Source organism: Gossypium hirsutum, chromosome A11, assembly GCF_007990345.1.
Source record: "Gossypium hirsutum isolate 1008001.06 chromosome A11, Gossypium_hirsutum_v2.1, whole genome shotgun sequence".
Taxonomy (NCBI): Eukaryota; Viridiplantae; Streptophyta; class Magnoliopsida; order Malvales; family Malvaceae; genus Gossypium; species Gossypium hirsutum.
In genome coordinates this window covers 135,204-162,135 of record NC_053434.1, presented here as the reverse complement: position 1 = coordinate 162,135, position 26,932 = coordinate 135,204, and the positions used below count along the sequence as shown (strand labels likewise).

Here is a 26,932-nt window from a genome sequence, read left to right as displayed (position 1 = left end):
GAATACTGAAAAACGTCTGCTAACACAATGAACAAATTTGTAAAACAACACCCCAATAGCAATTTGATTTGAAACTTATCTATGCAACATCTTAAAATTCACTCAATAATCTTCTACCTTTCTTACTAAAGCTTGTAAGCCTACTTTTGTTTAAAATGAGTTGGGAAGCCCAGAATGGATCTAGGCAGTCGTAGGTAAATGTGAAAGACTTGGGTGAGCTGCCCTGGTGACAAGGTCAAAATCACGTAGATTGAAAATGAAAATGAAGAGCTTATAGGCGCATGTGACTGGCAATGGTAATACCAGCTCACTTTATAAGATTCCTATTAATATTCATTCCTACAACCTCCGACCACATCACATTACATCATAAAAGACTTAAATAACAGAACATCTATTAACAATTCACGAATTATAAGAAGACACGTGGCCTACTAAAACATCAAGTAAACCTCTCGTAAAAGCTTCTTAGATATGTGATTAAGGGGATTTATTCTCTCCAGCTCTTAGCCGGAATTTTTTATAAAAGAAAAACAATAGGTTAGTAACTTGAATAAAAATTTTTAAATAGTTCTATAATTTATGAAAATTTTTAAATAATTTAATGATTATTTTGTAATTTTTTAAAGTTAAAAAATGATCAAAATATACAATTAATAACTGTGTTTTGTCAAAACTCAAAGGTGAAATCTGACATATTTGAGCCTAAATGATTGCACATGCATCTATGATAATTTTAAACCTGCATCCAAACGTTTGAAGGCATAAGATTTGCTGGCCTACAAAATTAATTAATGATAATTTTTAAAATGGGATAAAGAGCATTTGAATTAAGATAACTGTCGGCATTTAAACATGTAATAAAATCTTATTTTCTGATTGCTGATCACGTTGAAAGAAAGCTTATAAATAAACTGATGGCCGACTTCCTCTTTAGCTGTTTGGGGTGCATTTTGGCACTCCTTATTTAGGGATTTTTGAGAAAATTATTGATTTTAAGTGAGATATTTGTAGAGAGTGGTTTGTAATAATTTGGATATCAAAATTTGCCAATCATTAGACTCCCAATGACATAATTTTGCTAAATTGCGTATCAAAAGAGGTAAAATATAAGAAAAGCTATTATTAAACTAAAATTTACGAATGAATAAAAAATTAAAAAACCTCATAAACTACTTGAAAACAAGCTCATTAAGTACTCGAGAGAGTCTAACTTGGCATATCAAATTACAGTAGATCACTTGCCCCTGTCATCATGTTATGGCCTTAACTACCCTACTTCTTTGTTTTGGACCTTGTTTGATTAATAAGGGTTTTGAGCCAAAAATTGCTTAAGGTGGCCCTTTCCAGATCACATTTTTCAAATGCATACATTGCTCAATTCGGTGTCCCCGAGCATTATGGTATTTATAATAGTGATTGGAGTTAATGCGATATTATCTGGATGGGAGGTGTGGGGCTGTCTCCAAGATTCCTTGATACTTCACTTGTACGAAAATTTGTCTAGGGAATAGTTAAGCTCATGATAAGTTTTGAATTGATTATATAGAGTTTGAAGTCGCTGATCTTGGCCTCCCCTATATCTGCGAATGTGTCCTTGGCAGTTTGTGGTATGGTTATTGTTCACCCGCTGGTTATTTCTCTGATTGGACTAGTTTTAATGTTCATACTTACGCCTGCTTGCCCTTGAATCGATCATTGGCTGCTGATAGCCTTGAAATCTCATAGAAGGCAATCTTCGTGGAGGGTTACTCTAACGGGGTGCTAGTGTTGAAAAGTCACAAACTTTCTCCACCTCGTCTCATTCCAAGAATTTGTGTACCATCTCATAAAGGCTGGAGAGTTTGCTCGGGGTGTTTCCGATGATAATGTACCTTAAGTTATGATGCGAGGTTCCGACAATAAAAGCCTAAATTTCCCATTCATCAATAACTCCCTTTGTGACCATAGTAGCTACACAGGATCTTTTGACATAATCACGGAGGGACTCATTTGCTCCTTGGAGATTGTCATCAAATAGGCAGAGGACTATTGCAACACCTTGTTGGCCAGAAAATGACTCATGAATTGGTCAGCCAGTCGTTCAAAAGAATGGATGGATTCCCTGGGTAACGACAACTACCATTGTCGAGCCATTTGAGACAGGGTCATATAGAAGGCTATGCATTTTACTTCTTCAGATGCCTCAAATATGTTCATATGGTTATTGTACCTTGCCAGATAATCTTCCGGGTCTCTCGATCCATTATACATAAACTTCAGGAATTTGAAGGATATTGAGATATGGTTGTCAAAGATCTTTAGTGCTAACGACTCGTTAGAGTAGTTCCAGACAAATTCGTTTGTTTTTACCCCTTTTATCTCTTGCATCAATTAGGCCCTGAAGGCTTTGAGTTGCTCTTCCACAGAGATATTTTTATTGCCTTGAGAATGCTAAGATGTTGCCAAGAAGTCAGCATTATTTCTGCGGAGGCCTCCCAAATTGTCACCCTAATTGTCTTTTCAGAGTGTGAATAAAGCTTCCTTTTCCTAATGTTTTAATTTTTTTTATCTTGAAACCTCCCATGTGACTCTCAACTCCGTAATGAGCTACTCATTCTGAGTTTCTCTAGTCAAGAATGCACTTTTGTTCTGTTGGAGATTTTTGGAGAAGGAGCAGAGAAAGAAAACAGGACAGAACAAGGCAGTATCTTGCTCACAAACGTGCAGCAAGTGAGCTATGGCTTCAGCTCATTTAACTCATCTTTTCAATAAGAAAAACAAAAGATTTATAGTCAACTACACCACCTAAACATCCACCTAACACCACTAAGTTACATTGGAATTTATGAAAACATTACTTGCACACATAGGTAAGCTGATTTATCAATCTATCAGCACCTAATTACATTAAAAACTATACCAACTCAGTTCATTTTGAACTAAAAAACTAAACTAGTGCTTAAAGTAACAAAATTAGCAACAGCTTGAACTTTAGCCAGCATAAGTATGGCTTTGCAACGCGGTTTGCTTCTTGGCTGCTTCATCTGCTGCATGTGCTGCATGCATGCCAACTTCAACACTCCTCATTGGCTTGCATGCTGCATACTCCTAGCTTAGCTTGCAAATTAGTGAACCTTGCTGTTACAGCAAGCATACGTGTTGTAGCATGTTTAGAAGCTGCATACACTTCAAAATAAATATCAGAGCAGCATGGTAGGCTCTCTTTGGACTCCATGTTGCGACTATCACTCATTCATCAAGTTTTTGAGCTTGACAGTCCTTAGATGCTTTGTTTCAAGCTGAACTAGCACAAGCACTTCATTTTTAACTTTTCTCAACAATGGCCTCATTTTCAACCAAATCTGACTCACCCACTTGACTATCTCAGTCTTTTGTGCCACAGATTTGTTCATCAAATGGAGTGTTCTCCTCCTTCACAGCCTTGGTTGGTATCACCATTCAAACACATCTTGCCTTGTTCCCTTGCTAATTACAGTCCTACTTCTTCTTGCTTCCACATGTTGCTGAGCTCGCACCTTTGACAGATTCGCATCTTTGCATACTGTCTTCAGCAGGTGTCTTCAACAGGCTCACAACGATTGGTGAGCTCGCACTTTTGATAAGCTCACAGCTCACTTTTCGCTAAGCTTGCAGCTTTGACATCTTGCTAATCTTACAGCTTGCACATTTTTGCTGAGCTTGCAGCTTGCACATTCTTTTCTTGAAACTCCTCCTTCAGCTTATTCAAGCTTGTTTGGGAGTCTTTAAGGTTGAACTGATGTTGTCTTCTCTTCAAGCAATCCTTGATGACATGCTTTGACAACTTCTTTCTTTTAACAAGCAGCGGAAGTAAAAATCAATTGCCCTTAAGACTTAAGCTTATGATACCAATTGTTGGGGATTTTTGGAGGAGGAGCAGAGGAAGAAAATAGGACAGAACAAGGCAGTATCTTGCTCACAAACGTGTAGCAAGGGAGCTATGGCTTCAGCTCATTTAGCTCATCTTTTCAATAAGAAAAACAAAACATTTATAGTCAACTACATCACCTAAACATCCACCTAACACCACTAAGTTACATTGAAATTTATGAAAACATTACTTGCACACATAGGTAAGCTAATTTATCAATCTATCAGCACCTAATTACATTAAAAACTATACCAACTCAGTTCATTTTGAACTAAAAAGCTAAACTAGTGCTTAAAGTAACAAAAAGAGCAACAGCTTGACCTTTAGCTAGCATAAGTGTAACACCCCCTAATCCCAAAACGTCACCGGAATAGGGTTACGAGGCGTTACCGAACATATTGGTTAATTTACAAACAATTCATGAATAAACAACAAATATATTAAAATTAAATCATTAAGTCTCTTTTATGAACCTTCGAGGCCTAAATCACGTATTATAAATGAATAGGGACTTATTCAAGTACTCCGAAAATTTTTCGTAATATAATAATAATTATATATATTTTTAAAAAAAAATTCAATATAACCCCTTTAGAAACATCTAACCTTCCCTGCAATTTCAAATTTGCAACTAACTCAACACAACAACAACTCAACAAATACAATCTTCATCCAAATCACATTCGTCTTATAACAATATCACTAATCCTTATTTTATCTAACATTATATCCATTCATACTTTCAAGTAGTATTTAAACATCTTAATTAATTTCCATTCATATCATGTATCAACTTATATTAACTTAACTAATATATTCATGAGTTGATACAAAACATAGTCACATAAGCTCCTATACATGCTATATAAACCATTTAAAGTATTTATAACAAAATCTACCGGAAAATCGAGATAGTGTGACTTGAGTGTGATGATCCGATCCTCTGACCCCCCCGTTAATCTACAAAGAGCAATAAACATTACAGGTAAGCTAATTATAGCTTAGTAAGTTCGTCGGCTTAAACCATAAACCTTACCAATATTAGTTTCAAAAATTCAAGTCATATGGACATTTCAAGTAAGTTTCTTTCATCCTGTAAATCATAATCTCATTTTAAAAATAATTTACTTAATTGAGCTAAAAAATAATGATAACATTATTTACATTTCTTTTTCCACACGTTATAATTACGACTTACCGACTTGTCAATTCAAGGAACGACTTACGGATTTAGGTACATCGTGATCTGAAACTCAAAGGCTAACTGAAGCACATAAGTGCTAAACGGAAGCCCGAAGGCTAACTGAAGCACATAAGTGCTAAACGGAAGCCCGAAGGCTAACTGAAGCTCATCAGAGCTGAACTGAAACCCCAAAAGGGTTAACTGAAACTCATATGAATTAACGGAAGCTCGTAAGAGCTAAACAAAAAGCAAACACGAGAGTTCGCAACAAATGCTGAATCTCGATTTACTTGGGTAATTTACCGTCAATTCGTCTTTTTCATCGAACGTTCGTACTCATTTCCTGCGTTTCGTTCCTCCGAAATACTCAGTTCAATTTCGTAACTTTTATACATGATTTAATTATTTTCAACAATTAACATACATAAATATTAATCACCATTCATAAAATAACATTAAAATTTAATAATTTAATCGTACGAACTTACCCGGAACAATTTGCAGTAGTTGTAGAGAATTCTGGAACTATTCCGGAAATTTCTCTTTTCCTCGTTTATCATCGATTTCTTGATTTGGTGCAAAAATTATGAAATACCAGCTTATAGAACCCTCCTATGGCGTTTTTAGTTGCTGGAATTGAAGAAAAATGAAGAGAAATCTAGATAATTCCACTTTAGTCCTAGCTTTATTAAGTAAATTTTGCAATATTCCAAATTTGCCCTTAATTCATCAATTTTCCTGCTGATTTCAAGCCCCTTGCCGTCCAGCCAAATAGACCTTGGGTCTATTTGCCTTTTAAACCCTCTTTCTTTTATCATTTAAGCTATTTAATCATTCTTCTTAATTTTACATTTGTTACAATTTAGTCCTTTTTATTCAATTAACTATCGTAACTTTAAAATTTCTTGACGAAACTTTAATACTAACTTATTAACACTCCATAAATATTTATAAAAATATTTATGACTCGTTTTAAAATTTCAAACTCTCGATACCTCATTTTCGATTTTAATTTTTTAATTTTTTTTAAATATTTATTTCTAGTACACTATTCGCTATTTCAAAAATTTTTTCTAACTTCACATTTAACTTATATTCACTAAATTATAATATTTTTCCACTCATTTGTTAGATTTAGTGTCGGATTTAGTGATCTCGAATCACTGTTCCGACACCACTGAAAATTTAGGTTATTATAATAAGTATGGTTTTGCAGCTTGGTCTGCTTCTTGGCTGCTTCATGTGCTGCATGCATGCCAACTTCAACATGTTCTTTGCTGCTCCTTGAAGCGAAATTTTTGTTGAGAAAACTGCTCATCTAAACATTGCAGTTTCTCTTGGGTTTTTGTGTCGTGGGGTTGTGGACTTGATGCATGTTGGTGAGAACTTTAGTCTAATGAAATAGGAATCACAACTAGTGGAAGAGGCATAACTATGCGACAGGTTACAACTCCTTGTAAATAGTGACCTATGTGGTCAAATGGTCCTAGAAAGGTCATGCCAGGTTGTGGCTAAGGCACTGTAGAAATTGGGGGAGTTGAAACAACTGAAGGTGTGGTTTCTATAGGTACAACAAGAGTGGTAGGGTTAGATGTTAGAAGATCCCTCAAAACCTTCACTAACTACTCTAAGGTGAAGAGAAGGGTATTTGTATATAGTAGAAGGGTTCCTGCAGGGGGCAGAAGGAGATGGAGTCTAGGTAGAGTTCAAGCCAGTGGGAGTTCCTGAGACATGTGAAATGGGATGATGAGTGGAGCAGAAGAGTTGATTTGGTTAGCCAGGCCATTGGTCTGGTTGGCTTGATTAAAGCGGGTGCCACTTTGAGATTGTGAAGCCATGTCTTTCATGCTCACCACACCTATTTTTGATATAATAATACAACAATGAAGAAATATGGAGGAAAGAGTGGTGGTTTTTATGGAGGTCAATTCACCCAATCGAGGCGAAGAGTTGGAGGTTATAAAGAGTGAATATGAAGAATAAGGGTGTTCGAACGGTTAACTAAATTGAACTAATATTAATCAAACTTTTTAATCCTTTAACTGTAAATTAATCGAATTTTTTTCAAAAAAATTAACCGAACCAAAATATTTCAGTTAATTTAGTCGATTAACTAAATTAACAAAAATTTATATATATTTTTGGTTAAAACAAGTATAAAACATATAAAAAAATTTGATAATGTTCATTTGATCAAATTATCCGAATTAAAACTACATATAATTTGTATTATTAATTATTAAGTCCAGTTAATTAGGTTAATTACTCAATTTTGAACTGAATTAACCGATAACCAAACTTCTAAAAAATCATTAACCAACCTCCGATCGAATTAGATTAGTTAACTGATCGATTAACCAAATTAAGATCGGTTCAGTAGGGTAATTCAGTTTTAATCAAAATTTGAACACCCCTAATAAAGGTAAAAAAGATAGAGGCTAAAGGTGAGTTAACAAAGTGTAGGCTTGATCTTTTGAAGGGTTGATCTTTTTTTCCTCGTTTTTGGAGGTATTTATATGTGAGGGTTTCATAGAAGGTTGCGTTAATGTGTTGGATTTGCCATTAAGCTATCATTACAGTGGATGTTGATAGTCATACAACTAACTAAAATTTACAACAAAGATAAGCGCATCTATCGAATAATAGTATAGCTACAGTGAGTAAATATATTGTATTCACGAGGATTAAAAGTATTAGTAATTACCGTTTTCTTATTATTTAGCCGACAATTTAGAGTGATGAGTTATAATCTAAAATTATTAAACTAATTTAAGTAAGATCGCAACAGAGAGCGAATAAGAAAAATAATCGAAAGATAACCAATGAGAGAGACAATATAAATAAAAAAAATCTACTTAGACTTCATCTTGAAAAACTACTTATTGATAGTTATCTTACTGTTTGGATGTCTCTTCACTCAGTATAAAAAATATAAAAAATATAACACAAAAAATCCATTCAAGTGTTATGTTTGAATGAATTAATTATAGGTTGCATGTGAAACATACTCCGTTTTCTTACATCCACAAAATCTGTCCAATTGTCGTTTTCCTGCAACAGTTCTGTGATATAATTAAACGTTTTCCTCACCGATATGTTTAAATTTGTAGTATAAAAGTTTAGTGTTTAGGCAGTGTAGGGTTGGATCTCAATCTCATTAGAGGTGAATTGTTAAAAAGTCAGCGCACGATGCATGCAATTAATGTATCAAAACAACGTGTTTCTCGACAGAAGGATCTTTTCAAAGAAAGAAAAGGCAGATTTCCACTTGGATTATTTGTACAAGTGTTGAAGTTGAATCATACGTGGAGAGGGACCGACCACCTTTGACTGGATACTGCAAAGCAACGGAAGGTGAGTGGATTGGGGAAAAAACTTTCCCAGAGAGAGAGATTGTAAGCATAGAAAGAAGCAATCCGCGATTTCATTTCCCCCAAAGGACTAATCTTACCAATTAAACAAAACACCCTCGGATTGTCGCCATTATTGGGATTGCGCTATCAACAAGGATATAAAAGATACCTTGGTTAAAACAAAGACAACCTCAACGTCATACTGATTCCCAATTTCCATCCTTACTATCGTCTTTTCCCTATTAATATTACCAGATTATTTAATTTAATTCATTCAAATACCATCTAACAGGTAGCTCCCCTGCTTTTCAATCCCATCACTCGTTTATAAATTTTCTGCCTTCTGCATCTTCCAGTTTTTGTTTTTATTTTCATCCCATTCATTTTCCCCACTCCAAAGCCTGCTCTGTTTCATGGCTTTGAATATGATTTATCCGTCTGAAATGATTAAGTCTACCTCCTTCTTCCATCCCACCAACTCCGTTTCCCTCCCCAACCTTTCTACAGGTTTATTTGTTTTACTCCATCTTCCTTTTTTCTCTTCCATTCTTGCTTCGTCCATGCTACGCATCTGAACCGAGAATTTTTCTCTGTTTTTGTTTAAAGATTCTCAAAAAACCTTCTCCTTTTGCTTCTTGGGTTTGAATTATAATTGTAATGAATGGTGTTTTCTGGATTTTAAGGTGGGTTTGTTTGGAAGAGGAAGGGCTACAGCACAGCGATTGGTAGGATTAGGAGACTACAATGTTCAGCTCAGGCTCCACACCCACCACCGGCATGGCCAGGACGAGCTTTTCCACACCCTGGACACAAGACTTGGGATGGCCCCAAGCCTATCTCCATTGTCGGTTCAACTGGTTCCATTGGAACTCAGGTGAAGTTAAAGGGGGAAAGAGAACTATAAATAAAAAAAATCTTTTACATACTGAAACTATCTTCTTTCCGTTTTGCCGTTTAACTATCTGGCAATGCGCCCATGTAGATTTTTGCCCAAATTTTAGGCTTGCATGTATGTTTTGTTTGGCACTTGATCAAGTTGTTTAGAATTAGAATTTGGCGTTATGTAGACGTTGGACATAGTTGCGGAGAATCCAGATAAATTCAGAATCGTGGGGCTTGCTGCTGGTTCAAATGTCACCCTTCTTGCTCATCAGGTAACTCTTCAGTTTTCACCGAGCTATATGACTACTTATAATGGACCAGTTTTAAATCCTTCCGATAAGAGCCATTATGGTTTCATAATCACTGATTCTTCCTTCAGCCATATGTGGTTTTGCAGTATAATCTCATATAAAGTGGTTTCTGCAGATGCTTACAAGCGTTAGAACTAATACATAAAGTTCCCTCTATACAAGATAAATGATTTAAACATGAATTGGGGTTTTTGCAAAATTTTGATGGCTGATAATGTTTCTGTGTATTGCAGGTGAAGACATTCAAACCTCAACTGGTTGCTGTTAGGAATGAGTCTTTGGTAAATGAACTCAAAGATGCTTTGGCTGACATGGAGCAAAAGCCTGAAATTATTCCTGGGGAACAAGGAGTTATTGAGGTAGCCTATGATATAGCTCATTATTTCTTTTCTCTGATTATATAATGCATTTTCTTATTTAGATAATTAGTCTTAAAAAATTTTCCAGGTTGCTCGCCATCCTGATGCTGTCAGTGTGGTTACAGGGATAGTAGGATGTGCAGGATTGAAGGTACTTCATGATTCTTTTACTGTTGCCCTCTGTTTGGTCATGTTCCACATCCTGCCTTTTCAACCCTTTGATTCATAATACGTAGGCTAGGAGGGCTCTGAAAAGGCTGCATGTAAGATATCTTTGTCTAGTTGTTGCATACATAATGTGAAAAACTGAATGCAGTTGAGACTAATTGAAAGAAGAATAGACTTCACCAAAATTTTAAATTGTGTTGGATGATACTTCTCATTTGCAGGCAATCCTTATAGTTCAGAGAACCGTATGCAGATCTATTTCTGCTTCCTCTATATATAGCTTTGTTTGCCTCCACTGAAACAAATATATTTGAGATATCATCAATTGCAGTCTTATTGTCAAGAATTAGGATATGTAAAGAGAAGCAAACAATTTGTTGTTTATTGGATTAATTGTTTAGCTTGCTAAAATTTCCATCTTTTATCTTTTATAGCCTACAGTTGCTGCAATAGAAGCTGGGAAAGATATTGCATTAGCCAATAAAGAGACCTTGATCGCTGGTGGTCCCTTTGTCCTTCCTCTTGCTCACAAGCATAAAGTAAAAATCCTTCCAGCAGATTCTGAACATTCTGCCATTTTTCAGGTATTGCTGAATAATATTATCTGAAAATTGTTCATTGCTCCAAGTTATTTTGTCAATCATGTTTCCTTGTTGGTAGTTGAAACAACTCGCCTGTCATTTTATCCCCCAAGTCATTCTTGGTAATTACAGAATCTTTTGTTTCTTCAGTGTATTCAGGGATTGCCAGAGTGTGCGCTTCGGCGTATTATTTTGACTGCATCTGGTGGGGCTTTCAGGTGTGGAATCATAATTTATGTTAGAATGGTAAACCTTGTAAAGTGGGATGACTAGGCCACATTGAACAATTTTCTCACCTTGTTTCACACAGGGATTTGCCTGTTGATAAGTTGAAAGACGTTAAAGTAGCTGATGCTTTGAAACATCCGAACTGGAATATGGGGAAAAAGATCACGGTGGACTCTGCTACCCTTTTCAACAAGGTTTTTATCAAATATCTCATTCAAAATTATAGGCAGCAAATTTTCTACAAAGTTTATTAGTATTTTAAAATGTAACCCTCGTCAAAATTACTAGCATTAAATGCTTTCTCTATTTGACAGGGTCTAGAAGTTATTGAAGCCCATTACCTCTTTGGGGCTGAGTATGATGACATTGAGATAGTAATTCACCCACAATCTATTATTCACTCAATGGTTGAAACACAGGTTTTGCTTTCAACTTTATCATGTTGGTTACTGCTTGGTGATCCCATAGATGTCACATTCACTTTTTAATTTGTCTTACAGCCGTACCTTTGACTGGAGAGTTGGATAATACAAATTGAAATTCAATTTCCATTTCTCATAATTATTTCTTATATACTTATTTTCAGGATTCATCAGTGCTGGCTCAGTTGGGATGGCCAGATATGCGCTTGCCAATCCTCTACACTCTGTCATGGCCTGAAAGAATTTACTGCTCTGAAATAACTTGGCCTCGCCTTGATCTTTGCAAGTAACTAGCATCTCCCCATTCCAATTAAACTTTTTTGGTGATTGAAAAGTAAAATTTATTGAAAAATGGACGGACACTGCACTCATTCCATTGAGTTAAATTGGTTGATGGATAATACAGGCTTGGTTCACTAGCTTTTAAGGCTCCTGACAATGTGAAATACCCCTCAATGAGTCTTGCCTATGCTGCTGGAAGGGCTGGAGGCACCATGACAGGAGTTCTTAGTGCAGCTAATGAGAAAGCTGTAGAGTTGTTCATCAATGAAAAGTAAGTATTTTGTAAGATGAGTAGAATTCCCCTATCCAGCTTTATTGTGGTTGATTGAAAGTTTATTGATTGGCCCTTTCCTAACTTTGGTATCAAACATTGGAAACGGGGATGTAGTGATGATTGTTGAGAGGTTAAATTGGTATTGCTTCTATTCAGGATAAGCTATTTGGATATATTCAAGGTGGTGGAGCTAACTTGTGAGAAGCACCAGGAAGAATTAGTTGCCACTCCTTCCCTTGAGGAAATTGTACATTATGACTCATGGGCACGAGACTATACCGCTGCTTTGCAATGCTTTTCTTCCGGTCTAAGTCCTGTCCCTGCATGATTCATCAACTAATTTGCAAAGTTTTTTGGAGTATTTATTGGCCTAGAACTGTCATATATAATAATAATAATAATAATAATAATAATAATAATAATAATATGAAGATCATTCCCCTGTACAAATGTACATAGTCCATGCCATTAAAATGATCGTTTAAGCTTTATATAACCGAAAGTGGGGAAGATTATGGTGATGAAGATTTTGCTTTTTGCGATACAATAACTTATCTCTTTTCTTTACTTCTTGCTGTTATTTCAGGGTCTAATGGATAAATATTTTTTCAGATTTGAATACTTGACCCCTGAATTTTTATATATATATTTAAAATATATATTGTTTCATATTGTTAAGTTTAATGAGGCTAAAGAAACCCTACTTTAAATGAACAAAAAGGTACACGTAAATTAGAAAATCAAGTGAAATGAGTTTTTTTTTTATTTTTTTTATGAAAAGATAATAATTTAAATATCAAATAATTCAATATAAAATTTAACATTTATTTATTATTATATAAATTCATTTTAACAAGAAAAGAACTTTCAACAAAATCAAATTTCTTATAAATGATAAATCCAAATGTTAGTAAAATTAAAATGCTTATAATGAACATTAAATGTTTCTCTAACTCCAACCTTGTTCATTTTTATATATAAAGTTTGGACATGGCATCGGCTCTCTCATCCTCTTATAATCCCATTGATAAACTATGCAAATCGATGTCCAAACTCTTCATTCTGTTGATTAGTATACAGTCTGATGATACATTAACAACGTTTGTGATGTGTGCAGTGCAGCCCTACTAAACATTATTCTATCTTCTTTCTCGAATCATACAAACAGTAACAGTCTTCAAGAATTGAGCGCAGTTGTCTCAAGCTTAGCTCAGCTGCCTGCTAATCACTCACTACACGCTAACCACTGACTGCCCTATTCAACAAAATCACAAACTTAAATGGAGAAATTTAAACAATATCATATAAATATAGGCTAATGCTGACAGCTTTCCATTGCTCTATCTCCATTCTCCATGTTAGTATATAATATTTTAACTCGCAGGTTCATATCTGCAAACACAATCATAAATCTCTCCCTTGATCAGTTTTTCTGCCAACCTCTGATTCTTCACCATTGCGAGCTGCAAACAAGGTATTTTGTGTTATATTAAGAGTTGATTGAAATTGAAACCTCTGAGTCTAAGACATCTTCTCAAGCCTCAAACTTGCAGGTTAGAATCAAATAAACATCTTTTTCATGTTTTCTGCCCTAGGTCATGTGATTTTTAAAGCCTTTGGTGAAGATCATAGTTTAAAGAACTCTAAGATAACAAATAAGTGTTGGGTATAATGATAAGGCAGATTACACTTCCAAGGAAAGGACTCAGGTTAGAACTTTAGAGACAACATTGTTGGAAGGGGCAGCCATAAACCCTGAAAAGATTAGTCTCTATAAAACCGTAAAACAGACATGGAGGACACCCTGGTTCCAAAAAAAAACCTGGATAAAAAAGAGGTTGATACAATGTTCCAGCAACTACAATGAGGCCTCATTTAATTGCTTCCTGCTCTTACATTCTAAGATGCATACAATATCACATAAAACCATACCTTCAGGGCTTCACATTTAAACCGAGCATTAAAGTTGGTGTGAAGAGCTCTACCCATTCCTTCTAAGATAATCTGCAGCAAAATGCATGGTTTCTCTTATTTCTTCTAGCATTTCTTATTCTCCAGACACAAGTAAGAAAGGGATGCAAAAGTTTGCTCTACCCATCACGGAACAATAATAACATACCAAATCAGCATGTTTGGCTGCTGAAGCTAGCTCCGAGCTGACCTGCCTCAAATCGATGCATGGGCTCCCACACCCATTTTCAACAACCATCAAAGGAACCGAAGAACAATTTTCTTTAGAGCCATCTAGAGTGTTAGTCATTGCATCCACTAGGAGACCTCCAGCTTCAGCAGCTCTGCGAAGGTTATCACAATGCTTTGGACTAGAAGAGTCAGCATAACTTGTCCAACACATGATGATAAATAAGTACTACAAAAACAAAGCTACATTAAAAAAGGCAAACCTTTGCAGCCTCAGCAACAATGTCAGGAAGCTCCATAGCAGTTACATCATTCAGTGCAGGGAGAGAATTTGCAACCAAAACAACCTGCAGAACATCTCATTATAAGTTATTCTGAAATTTAAATGGTAAAGAAACAAGATAAAAGCCATGGCAGAGGATCTTCAGTCTTAATAGTGAGATTACTATTAAAGTTACAAAATTATGGCATTTGTATAGCACAACCATCATCTACGAGAAGAATAATTGTACTAGGTAATTAAAACATCAACTGAAAGAGTACTCACGTATATTTCAAACATGCAATTGAGGGTTCCGATATGTAAAGGCATCACTACCCAAGCTACTCTTATTGTAAAAGTAATTATTATTCAGTGGCAGATCATTCACAGCACAATAAAATGACAAACTTACTTCTGTTCCACGCCGGAGAAGTTCTCTTGCTAGTGGAAGCATGCCCAGGACAACATCAGCACCTGAGTTGTCCACAAAGAGTAAAGCTCTCTTATGGGGCCGAGGTTTCTTCCCTTCTGACCCTAACATTCTCTCCCTAAAGAGATCAAAATCATCCACCTGTAGTACAGAAAAGAAGGATTTTCCTTTTTTCACTGAATTTCTAACAAACACTCAATAAAGAATAATACACTGCAAATCAAAATACCATAAAGATAATCATTTTTTCTCCACTTACACGCCAGGGTCTTTGCATTTTGTTCCGACTCATTCTATAAATATCGATAATTGTTCCTTTATGATAGAGATCAACACAGGCTCGGGATCCCCAATCAAATATGTTTGCAGCTAGAACACCTTCAATTAAGGTAAGCAACCTTGCCTCCTGCAAAGTGAGGAAAATGTTGAAAGGTTAGGAAAATAGTGGCAAAAACAGGGCAGTAGAACTGGTAATGTGCACTGTAACCGAAACTGAAAACCTGAGTTGGAACTTTTATCAAATGATCACATATTTTCACACCTAATCTTTTACCTGATAAAGCAATTTTCATGCCTAAAACAACGTATTTCAGTAAGAATGAACAAATGCAAGCAAGGCTAACAAGCAGAATCTGACAGTAATTTTGGTAACTGGCAAGCTCCTCCAAAGAGGAAACAAAAATATCACCATACCTCATCCATACGATCAAGCTCCATCAATAGATCAGGTAAAACAGCAAGGGATACCTCATTTTCCCTGTCATGATCGGAGAAACAGTGATAAATGACTTAAATGAGGTCCAAAGAAACAATGCCATCAATGTGCATCAACTTGATAAAATGTGTCATGAAACTGTAAATGTTGCCTGTGCTGTATGACTTGTCACGCAGGCAGGTATTTAAACAAATCTTCCAGCTAGTTTCCTTTTCACGAACCATGCATACAAATGCTTGAAATTTAATAGAAATGGGGCAGATTTTAGCTCTGGTCAAGGGAGGCCATAGGCACCCCAAATGTTGTCAAAGTTGTCAGTGTAGTAGAAGGCTTATATAGATTTACCCAATCCCCCCTGCTTTTACTGTTTAAACTAATATGCCTACCCACCCCAATATCCTTTTCTCAATAGCAAATAGAGTAAATGTTACTTTTTATTTTAAGAAACAAATACAGCGCAATAAATGGAAAATGAAGGAAACTGTCCATCTAATTTAAGATTGCCATTTGCCAATGAAGTTATCTTTAGCTTTCCCACTGGGCTTTGAAAACATTATCCAGAGTAGTGTTTCCTTTTCCAATGCAACTACTCAGTAAACCAGTTTTTGAGGAAAAATATGCCAATTTCCCATTTTACTGGAGGAACATGCAGCTGTTCTGACTAAACTTCTATTAAAGAAAAAATTATCTTCCCAATGAATTTTAAATATTTTATTAATTAAAAGAATATTAGAGATATATTTAAGTTCTTAAGATCAGGCCCGATACATATATATTTCTACTCTGCTCTTTATACATACATATATATATTTGAAATTGCAACCATATACACAAAGGTTATTGTACAAAAAATTTAATGCATTGAGAGTGAAATTTTGAAAACTTATTCCAATCAAGGGATACCATACATAATACAGCCAGCCAAATGCTTTTAAATAAACACCCAACACCATCATGAAAGGATTTACTACGAGTAGTTTGTACAATAATGTTTTTAATGCTCATGTAGACAGAATGTATTGATGCAAGGTAGTAATAAGAAAGCAAGCACATATAGTGTAGGCACAGACAGAGGAAAGGACTTCTAAATTTATAAATAATACTAATAAATAAATAAATAGAAGAGTTCAGAACTTGGTTGGAACGCAGGTTACCTCTGTTTGATGCTTCTATAAGCATCAAGAAATTGAAACTCCCTCAAGCATTCTTCCCTTAGTTCCAAAAGATTGGCCAATCCTAACTTCCCATAAGCAGCTGGTTCCTCCATCAACCTATTCAGGAGGATGTAAGCGCATAAGTATCTAAAAGTAAATGTTCAATTTATTCCAATGATTTTCAGTTAAACAGAATGCAGAAAAAAGAATAAACCGTATCACAAGCTTTTTGTTTAAAAGAAAGAAAAAAAAACATAAATCCCCTAGTAAAAACATCTAGGAAGCAATATTTGTAATAACTACTGTTTACATTTTGCACAAAAAATTATTAAAGAGCATTTACTTTAGTAACAAAAACAAACTCCCACTCTCTGTTGGTCTCTAAATGCATTATACCTTTCCATTATATGCTCTATTTAAGACCTCATCCTGAGAAAAACATCATTCACCTTTGATGAAAATTTCTAAGCAGAGTGAGCCAAGTATGAAATTCAGTTGTAGTCTTCCTCCAGTATCTCATGTTTTTTACTAATCCTCAAAGATAAGCTACAATTATGCTAGTTTGCTGTCTATATGGGTAGATTAGATTTTGCCAGTTAACAATATTAATAATAATGAATAATATACTTTCATTAGGTATAAGTCACCTTGCCAAGTGAGCAGAGAAAGCACGAGCAAAAGCATCACCTCTTCTTTTAGCACCATCAGTTCCACCTTCACTTGCCACTGCCTAACACATTTGACAAGCTCACAGATTACAAAGTAGTTCTAGGAGTAATTTAACTTCAAATTATTTCCACTAATTGATAAGAGTTCAATTTTCTTTGGACTTCATGGTTATTTTCATATGGCCAATGAACACAAGGAGAATTCCCTTTCTCTCTCTTCTTCGGAAAAGGGGGAAGTTCTTTCATCAAATCCTAAAGAACAAAGAAATGGATAAATGTACTTTAACCATTTTAAAAAGCTTTGTTACCATCAGTTCTTATATTTCTTTTGAAAATAGAACCAGGCATCAGAAGGCAAGTCACAGGAATGCTCAAATTGTTGTATTCAATTTTGATTGCTATTGTGAAATTCCATCAGCTATCAGCAGCATTGAAGCTGTAAAAATTCCACCAGGAATGGCTCACTTCTTAGAAAACAATTCATATATCTTCATGATTTAGGTACTCAATAAATATCTGTGGTCTTCTAAGAGAGAGAGTCCTAGGGGCCCGACAAGGTTTATATTCGACATTACTCGAACTCAGGTATGAATGTCAAGTACAAGTATGTGTTTGACAGGGGAATGTTCATTCCTTTCTAAGTTTTTCCATATATTTGAAGGGTCCTTGGAGGGTTATATCTCCTACATTGTCCAGATACACATCAGATACAGGTAATGCAAGAAAAATGAAAAATTCAGAGCAAGACAGTTTTTATTTACCTTATCAACAAGGTCTGGCAAGTGCTCTGAAAGCACAGTGAACCAATACCTGAGGGAACAAGTATATCCAAAATAAAATGAGAAATCCATGTTTGTGGATCAGTATAATGAAAAGTAAAAAGTTATTAGATCTATTTTTCAAAGCAGTCTCAGGAAGTCTCGAATAAGTAAAAAGTAGCATATTTCAACCGCATACTTACTCAAGCTCGCAGTGATCTGAGAGATCAATGGTATTTGGCTCATACCTGTTTGAATGTATTTCAAGTTAACAAATTAAAATATTGCATGGACAGATAAAATCTAACCACCAAAAAATTCTGTATAATAATAGTAGTTTCATAAAAGGTTCTTGCAGATCCTAGCATGCCAAATTACAAAGAGAAAAGAGTAACATCCAACTTCATTTCCAAAAAAAATCATTTTACCTCTGTGAGTAAATAGTAGCCGGGCCAAAATACACATTATATGAGAGAAAGAGAGAGAATCTCCACTTATACTGGTGCACAGCTTGCTGAGTTTACGCGACTTAATATATTTCTATGCCATATTTAATTTTCAATCAAAGCCTAAAATTCAATTCTTTCTATTTGTAGATCATGAGAACAAATTTCAAATTAATCAAAAATGCATAGCTATTTTTTGTTCCAAGTGCTAATTACATGCAGTGAATACATATCAAATTGACTAGAAAATTATGTGCATGATAAGCATTAAGATAAAGTTAAATCCAACAGCTGTTTTCTTAAAATATTATATATATTGTAAAATTTATAAATGCTACAAAAGATACACAAGTTCTTTTACGTACATTTTAGGGTTGGCTAATAACGGGAACACCTCCAAAGTGGGTACAAGATGGAGAACACCAACATTAGAGCACTTGCATCAGAGCGCAGAGTACCACCTTTGGAAGAGGGAACTTCAAATCCCCCCAGTCCAGTGGTTCCAGGTGGAGCCATTGGTACTGGTGCAGTAATCTCAGTCCCCTTCAACACAAACTTTTCCATCCAAGAAATCTGCAGTTGAACCCACACAAAGTGGAGTGTGAGGTCTAGTAGGAGAACTAAAGCTAAAAAGGAATTCAAAAGAGGAATTAGCTTTCAAGTTCTTAGACAAGAAATGTATGGGGAAAAAAAATAAAACTCGGATTAAATAACATGAGCTCTCATGTTGAAATGAGAAGATTCCCTGTTCTTAGTACTCTAAAAGGTTAACATCATCTATTTTCTCTCCTCGATTTGGCAACAAGAATGCCAGGACTTAACTCTTGTTAGACCATCAAAATATTCTAATCCCTCTTTGGTCAAGTTTGCCTATAATAATCCAGTTTTATGGGATATATTCCTACACAGGTGCTTTAGGAATCAAGCCTTTATGATGCCCTAGAAAAGAAAGGTTTATGCTAAGATTCTAGGGAACCACCATAGAATTTTCAACTTTTAGTTGTTTGATTTTTTTTTTTTAAATGGTAGGCATAAAGTACAGGTTCTAAGAATCTGGATGAGCCTAGCATAGCTCTTGAAGCAATACAGTAGGGTGTTCCTGTAATTCACCTAAAATGGAATATGTTCTTTGAGTGTTAAAGAGTATTCCTCACTTGAAAGCTACTCCAAACCTCTATCACTACCACTATTAAATAATGCATTTTTGGCAAAGTTTGAATCCATTTTACTTTCTTCAGCTCCCCAAAATTATTTGTCCACAACACAAAAAGCGTATATCATTTACTTTAATCCAAAATCTGCAATTTGTTTATTGTAAATTATTAACTTGGAAAAGAAATAAAGAATTATTAAGAATAAAAGAAAGTAAAAGGGTACTAATGTCAATGAATTAATTGCTACATCTAAAACGTTGTTCCATCAGAGCCAACATACATGCATAAAAGTTTTTTGTTTTCATCCTTTTAAAGCAGGACAGAAAGTCAAAAACTGCGTGAGAAAGTGCATGGAGCAGTAATTCTGCAATTCATTGTTTTGCAGGAATGATAATTTTGGCTGCTTCAAGAAACAGGTTCTGCAGAACCTTAGTATTTGAAATACTGGAGAAGCTCAAAATTTCTCATACTGATAGATAACAGAGTAAACATACTGATAGATAACAGAGTAAACAGGGTAGAAAAGACAATCTAGGTACTAAAAAGAAAGAAAATTGATGTAGAACATATATGCTATTGTTCTTTTAATGTTACGAATGGATAAAAGTTCATGTTTGCAAGTACTAAATTATGATTTGTCGATATACAATTCTCTATTTTATATTTCCTTTTGGAAGATTTTTAAAAGGCCCAGTGTTAAGCTCAAAGCAATTTATATCCAAGATTAACTCCAGGTACTAGATTTTTAATCAACTCCCCATGGCCCATAGAAAAGACTAAACCTTGAAGATTTTAGAAAATAGATATGTAGAATGGTTTCAAAATCACAGAACGCGAGGTTGAAAGGCAAACTCAAATCCAACCCATTTACAGTCAACTTGGACCCCACTCACACTCATTGGTATCTATGGCTTTGATGGTGGTCAGGTCAGATATGACAAAGTCTAACTATACTTGCCTTTTCATTCAAGTTACCAAGTGGTGGTCCATGAATCTTTCCTCCTGTGTATGGTGCGCCCATTGGAAACCTTTCAACTAACTGATGCACCATCAAGTCATCGAGGCCAAGCTTCTCATAACTCATAAATGCACCTAAGGCTCCCAAAAACCCTTCATGTCGCAAGAACATAGCTTGTGCCTGTCCCTGTGACCTTAGACCAAGTATGCAACATTTGATCATCTGAAGAGTACAGTAACCACTCATCAACATGTACAAACAAGGATAAACTTTCTACACTTACCAGAAATGAACAGAAAAAGAGATTGTATCCATAGTATACGCATGACCCCTAATGAAAAATCCTCCGAAAAAAATTCGCTTAAGCCCAAACCGAAGTGCATTTAAGTATGATATCTACATAGCAGAACTACTCAAATCAGAATCAGGACAACTAACAAAATAAGGAGCACTATAACTAACCTGAAAGGTTATATAGAAGCATGTATGACAAATTTACAACATAAGCTAGTTACAAGATAATATACAAGTAAATTAAAATGTTTGCTCCTAGAGGTTTAAGAATTTTCTATATGTCAAGCAAATGAACTGTTCTTCACAATACAATTCTTCACCCTTCTCAAGAATCTAAAGAAAATGGCAAGTATTGCCCTCTTAGGAAGGATGATCCTCGAACACAATTCAAGCAAGACATTCAGCCTAATTCTGATAATCAATTCCTTCAAAAAGAAAACAACAAAAATATATTTCAAATAAACATACCTTACATAATATTTTTTATTTTGAAATTAACCTGCCCAATATTATATGAAATCATTCGCAAGAGAGACAAGGAAATATCTTCAGGTCTGTGATCTTCAAGCTCCTTTTTGTCAGAAATAGCCTTGCCAAAACTTGAAGCTATGGTTGAAGCGGAGAGACCAATCTGCCATGATTTAAGTTAGAAGGAGCTAACAATGGAGAAGAAAAAATCAAGTTGTCCATTAATCATAGAATTGAAACATCTTAGAGTTGCCCAAGCCTGTTAAGTGTTCAGGTAATAGAAAGAAAAGATGATAAGATATACCTTAGAGTAATCCATACCACCATAAATGTCTCCAACAAGCATGTCTATGGTCCTGTTGTCTCCCCTTTGACTCAGTTCTAGCAGTTCATCAAAGCTGAAAAGGAGATGAATTTTGGGGGAAGGTCTGGATAATACAGAAGATGTAGCATGTTGGGATCACACAAAAAGGAAAAAAAGAGACTAAAAACAACCTGTTGCACTTCGTTAGTAGCCTTCCCAATCCCCAATAGGTACCACCTCCAACATTTGTTCCGCTAACACGCTGAAATTTTCCATCCCCATCAACCTGAACCAAACCAGTAGTGTAGATTGTTTTAGACCATAATCAACCTCACATCCCAAGCAGCTTGAAAAAGAGGTAAAAGAAAAATTACTTAAAAAATACCTTTATCATACTAACACCAGATCCAACATTAACAAGAAGATAGGGGAACAGATCATTGTGGTCAATCTGAACAAACTCTTTGTGACCCTCCATGTGTGTGAAAGCTTCATGACGAATAGCCTGCTCAGTATAAATACCAAATTTACATTGAGTGATATGCTGTAAACTATTGGAGCATGCATAAATTTTGTAAAAGAATATGAATACTTCCAAAAATCAATTTTAGAAACAATTGGTCACACAAATGCATGTTTAGATTTTAGATTATGCATAAGGGAAAGTTCCTCCATAGCCAGGATAGGCCTCCTCAAGCATTCATGAGATTATGTATTAGAAATAATCATCAATTCTACACATTTAAGAATTATTACCACAAATGACCACATTCAACTTTCACCAATGCGCTTATAAGATGATCTATCTCACTACTGTTTATATATAATAGTCTCCTGAAAGTAAACTTGACCAGATCAAGAATATACTACCATCATCCATTTTTCTGCTTAAACAAGTGGCATTATGTACTAGTTTATAAAAGATGTAAATGAGATTATGACGAAGAATTGACCTTTAGTAAGAAATTTGCTCCTGCCACAAGACAATCCATTTCATCTTCTTTGTCGATACTGACCCCAAGCCTTTCTTTAAAGAGGTCTGCAAACTTGTATGCCCCACCCCCTGTGGCCTTCTCACAAACTCAACTTGTTAGAAGAAGTATGCATTCAAAAAGGTATGAATGTGAACTGTGAAGCAATCTATTAACAGTTTAAACCTCAGCTAAACAACTCTTCTACCTATAAAGAACATTTACTATACCATTGCAATTATTACTCAAGCAATTTATTAACATTCTAACCTCAGTTAAACAAGTCTTCTACAGACAAAAAACATTTGACTTTTATCATTGCAATTATTACCCAAGAACAAGGCCTTAATATTCTCAAATTAATGAATTTTTTCCATATTCTTCTAATGAAACCTCAGGAGAATATTTCATAATGTACCAGCTTAAGTAAAAGAAACAAGACTGCTAAATATTGGGGAAATGAATAGTCAAGAACTTCTTCCAGGTCATCTAATGAGCAAGGTAAACACAAAATCTATGAGATGGTATGTTTGTATGATCAGTAAAAGAAAAGACTGTAGCAGAAATGAGACTGCAGCATATCCATTGACAGTAGTCATATATTCTTGTGTCTGAAATAGAAAAATATTGCTTAGAATAGCCAATAACTCAAATTACCATATTGTACATATATTTAAGGATTTTGAAAACAATGCTTTAGTACAGGATCTTCTCACCAATGTAACACAAAATTGGTCCAACTTGTATGAAAGTAGAACATAAAAAATGCTATGAAGAAAGCACTAAACACAAAGTTACCTTGATAACTGCATTTTCTTTGTTTGGGGACTCAGAATTCCAGTAATGAGAATCAATTCCTATTTAGAAAAAAGAAGGAAAAGAACAAAAATAATCAAAAAGGTTAAATGTAATTGCTGAACATAATATGTTAATGCAGGTCAACAAAGCCATGAATATGATGCAACCAGCATGTAATCTCCATTAATAAGAAAAGAATATGATCAAGGAAAAATGAAAAGGGAAAGAAATAAGAATGTTTACTGCCATTGTGGAGCTGCTTGGAAGAAATAAAATCCAAACACTCATTCAACTTGCTTGTCTCAAACTTCACAAAGTGAAGCCTCCCACCAAGAATAGGATAGCTTCTCCTGCTACCATTTGAAATTTCCTTGACAGTTCTCTTCCTCTTATCATCAATTGATTGACCTTCATGTCTTGAAAAATACACCAACTTAATAAGAGAGCCTGAAAAATAAGATTTTGAAGTTTTCAATGCTGTAGAAGAGGCAGAAAAATAATTTCGTTAAAGGTTTGAACTATGATTAAAGAACCAGAAAAAGAACAGAACCGACATGCACAGCAGGGGGGGGGGGAAGGTGGAAGCCATTACAGTAAGGAATCCCATTTTACTAAAGAAACAATAAAAGCTTATGAAGTCACCTCAGCTCTTCTGAAATAAGTTAAAATACTGAAACCAAACGCAATGTACAAGTATTCCTCAAAGAAACAGAATATATCCATATCAGGTACATAGTTGTGGCATAAAAAAACTTTGGAACCTAAGTTAGACTTTGAAATAGTTCCTTCAGAGTTCAGATGTAGTAGTATCGAATATCAATCTTCTCCCATCATTAGTTCCACAGTAATTCATGCTAGATTATTGTAGAACTTCCGTATAAGGGGGAGTGAAAAGGAAGAGAAGAAAACTCAGGTTTTCTCCAAAGACTGAAAGAAAATAGCCAACAGTTTAAACAAAAAGCAACTCAGAATGCAAAAACCTTTGAGAACTAAACCATGAGAATATACCACAAGGACTAGTAGGAAAAAAAGAAGGTTGAATTAGAAATGATGATACCTCCAATATCAAGAGCAAAATGAGAAATATCATCAGATTGATTAGGCAACAAAATGGTAGGATCCCTTTCCTCAGAATTGCCTTGGATTGCAGCTTTGCTAAGGTCAAGTTGAGGCCTTGAACCTGACCTGTGAAGCGAATTGCTAGTAGGAGGAGCCATATCTCTCTCACCTCCCTGATTATTGTTATTGTTATTACTATTTTCCTCTCCTTCAACACCAACCCTGCCTTGTCTATAACCTCCTTGTTTTTATTATTGTTAATAATATTATTTTGAAGTTCCTCAAACTTATCGCCAATTTCCAGAACTGGGTGTCCAGTTAGACCAGCCATTAATCCCCAAAATATTCTCACCACCCTAACTACTTTTGGGGGCTGAGCCTTTTTGGTCACTTGTCCTGTACTCAATTGACCAAATTTATTTTGTTAAGAAAAAAAAAGAATACAATTATGTATGATAATTAAGCAAACGTATCAGTCAAGGACTTGGGGATTAAAGACGAAATACTCCAGCAAATAAAAATATAATTAATTTATTATCGCAATCAGTAAGGCAAAATATGAAGTGGGGTTGTTGAATTTCAATTGATAAAAGCTGAGAAAAGTGGGCTGCTTTGAGAATTGACCATACAATTAATCGAGACCCAAATTATATATATATAAAAAAAGAAGAAAATATTTAGTGTAATTGAATGCGGGAAAACTCCAACAAGAAAAGCAGCCAACATTGAATGATCCAGATAAACCTAAAAAAGAATTAAAACAAAATAAAAATCAAAGTTGAACACCAGATACTGATGAAAAAGTCAAAAGAAGGAGACATGGAGTAGGTGGGAAGATGAAAGCCAATCCAGAAACCCAAAACGCAAGACGAAAAAGCAAACAATAATAATAATAACTTACTAGCAATAAAATAAAATTTTAAAAAAAGAAAAATGGCCGACCTTTGAGTTGATGATTTGTGAAGGCAAAACAGAGTAGCAGGTCCAGGTATTATGGGACACACGATTTGCGGTTCCAGAAAACCTTAACCCGATCAATGTTCCTTGGACACTGGAATAGAAGCTCAATGCACTCCCACCCGCAATGAATGCACGTGTTTTTCACCTCCTGTCTTTTCACTACATTTGTTTGTTGGTACTTGGTAGACTCGTCGTCCAAACTTGTAGGAATCTTTAATTTTTTGGCGGCTTTTGATATAAGTAATTAAGTTTTAAGAGATTAGGCCTATCTAAAAAATAGGCGGATTTGTACTCCAACATTAAACACTTGAATTTAGCCTGCATCACCAGGTTGAGATATTGAAATTTTTAAGGTTTTTGGTTCAAAGTAATTTTTAAAAAAAAAAGTATTTTTGTATTTGTAGTTAAAAATAATGTAATATTAATCTAAACTCTCATGTTATAAAATAAATGCTATTCTCGCCAGAGCAAAATATTTTGGAATTAATTTTAGTTTTCTCTTTACATTTTTAATTAATCAAATAGATATATTTACATGATAATATTTTTGTAGTCTATGTTCAAATAATTCATAATATTTGAAAATTAAAAAAAATATTATAAAATTTTACAGATTATTGGTAATTTAAATATTTATAAGATTTTTTTCGATTAAATATTAGAGTAAATTGTACTACAAGTCACTTTAAAATAGTGTCGTTCTTATTATGGTTACTCTAATTAAGATAATTGTTCAGATTGATCACTGTTATTAAAAATTTTGTTAATCCACTAACGGATTGTTGGCATAGCTTTTATTTTTTGACTTTTGACTAAAGCTAAAGACATCTCTGTAATTAGTCCAAAATACATTTTTTTTCGTTATTTGTAACATAAAACTAAAATTTATAAAATTTCTCTTTTTCTTTTATTTTTTATTTTTTGAAAAAAAATAACAAAGGAAATAATGACTCTTTTAAAATAACTCAATTTCAATAAAGCAGACTATTACTACTCCTATAAATACTACACGTGCAGGAAATAAAAAATAAAATACTAAAACTTCGATTTTTTCTTTAATATTTTAACTCCAAATCGGTAGATGTAATATCTAAATATATTTATAAGTTAAAAAATATCCGGATCAACTCATCAAATTAAACAAATAATTTAGCTTGAAATTTGAATTTTATTAAAATATCTATATATAATATAATCTATTTTAATCCTACAATCATCTTGCTTCAAGTGAGCCTCTTTTGAGCTTTAAATTAAAATGTTGGTTGGATCTTGTTTGTGAGCTATTTGGGATGTGGCCCAATAAGAAGGAGCCCGCATTTGTTTTATCTTTTCATTTTTTGTAATTGAAAATAAAAATACGAGAAGTAGAACATCAATTTGAGAATCAACCATTTGCACTTTCGATAGTAAATCATCAAGAACCATAATCTGAGACACCAATAGTGGTATGCTAAATTGT

The 26,932-nt window shown here is 34.6% G+C and overlaps 2 protein-coding genes across 2 annotated transcripts; one reads left to right on the top strand and one right to left on the bottom strand.

Moving 5' to 3' along the window:
• Positions 1-8,541: 8,541 nt before the first annotated feature.
• LOC107922972 (1-deoxy-D-xylulose 5-phosphate reductoisomerase, chloroplastic) lies at positions 8,542-12,546 on the top strand. The gene is made up of 12 exons (XM_016853171.2): positions 8,542-8,935; positions 9,112-9,302; positions 9,496-9,582; positions 9,855-9,980; positions 10,069-10,131; positions 10,583-10,732; positions 10,880-10,947; positions 11,040-11,151; positions 11,272-11,376; positions 11,544-11,665; positions 11,786-11,932; positions 12,092-12,546. Exons 1-12 carry the CDS (start codon positions 8,842-8,844, stop codon positions 12,261-12,263), a joined length of 1,437 nt encoding a protein of 478 aa, XP_016708660.1. The 5' UTR covers positions 8,542-8,841; the 3' UTR covers positions 12,264-12,546.
• A 436-nt stretch (positions 12,547-12,982) lies between these two features.
• On the bottom strand, positions 12,983-25,611 carry LOC107924471 (pantothenate kinase 2-like). Its single transcript, XM_016854931.2, is given in 24 exon segments — positions 12,983-13,398; positions 13,868-13,939; positions 14,055-14,249; positions 14,338-14,421; positions 14,749-14,907; positions 15,026-15,172; positions 15,460-15,523; positions 16,636-16,752; positions 17,283-17,365; positions 18,065-18,113; positions 18,265-18,309; positions 18,873-18,939; positions 18,942-19,080; positions 20,620-20,812; positions 20,903-21,015; positions 21,413-21,544; positions 21,686-21,779; positions 21,877-21,971; positions 22,071-22,190; positions 22,639-22,755; positions 23,455-23,513; positions 23,698-23,901; positions 24,512-24,909; positions 25,456-25,611. Coding segments are annotated over 23 exon segments (2,598 nt in total). The 5' UTR covers positions 24,672-24,909; positions 25,456-25,611; the 3' UTR covers positions 12,983-13,308.
• Between the last annotated feature and the right edge of the window lie 1,321 nt (positions 25,612-26,932).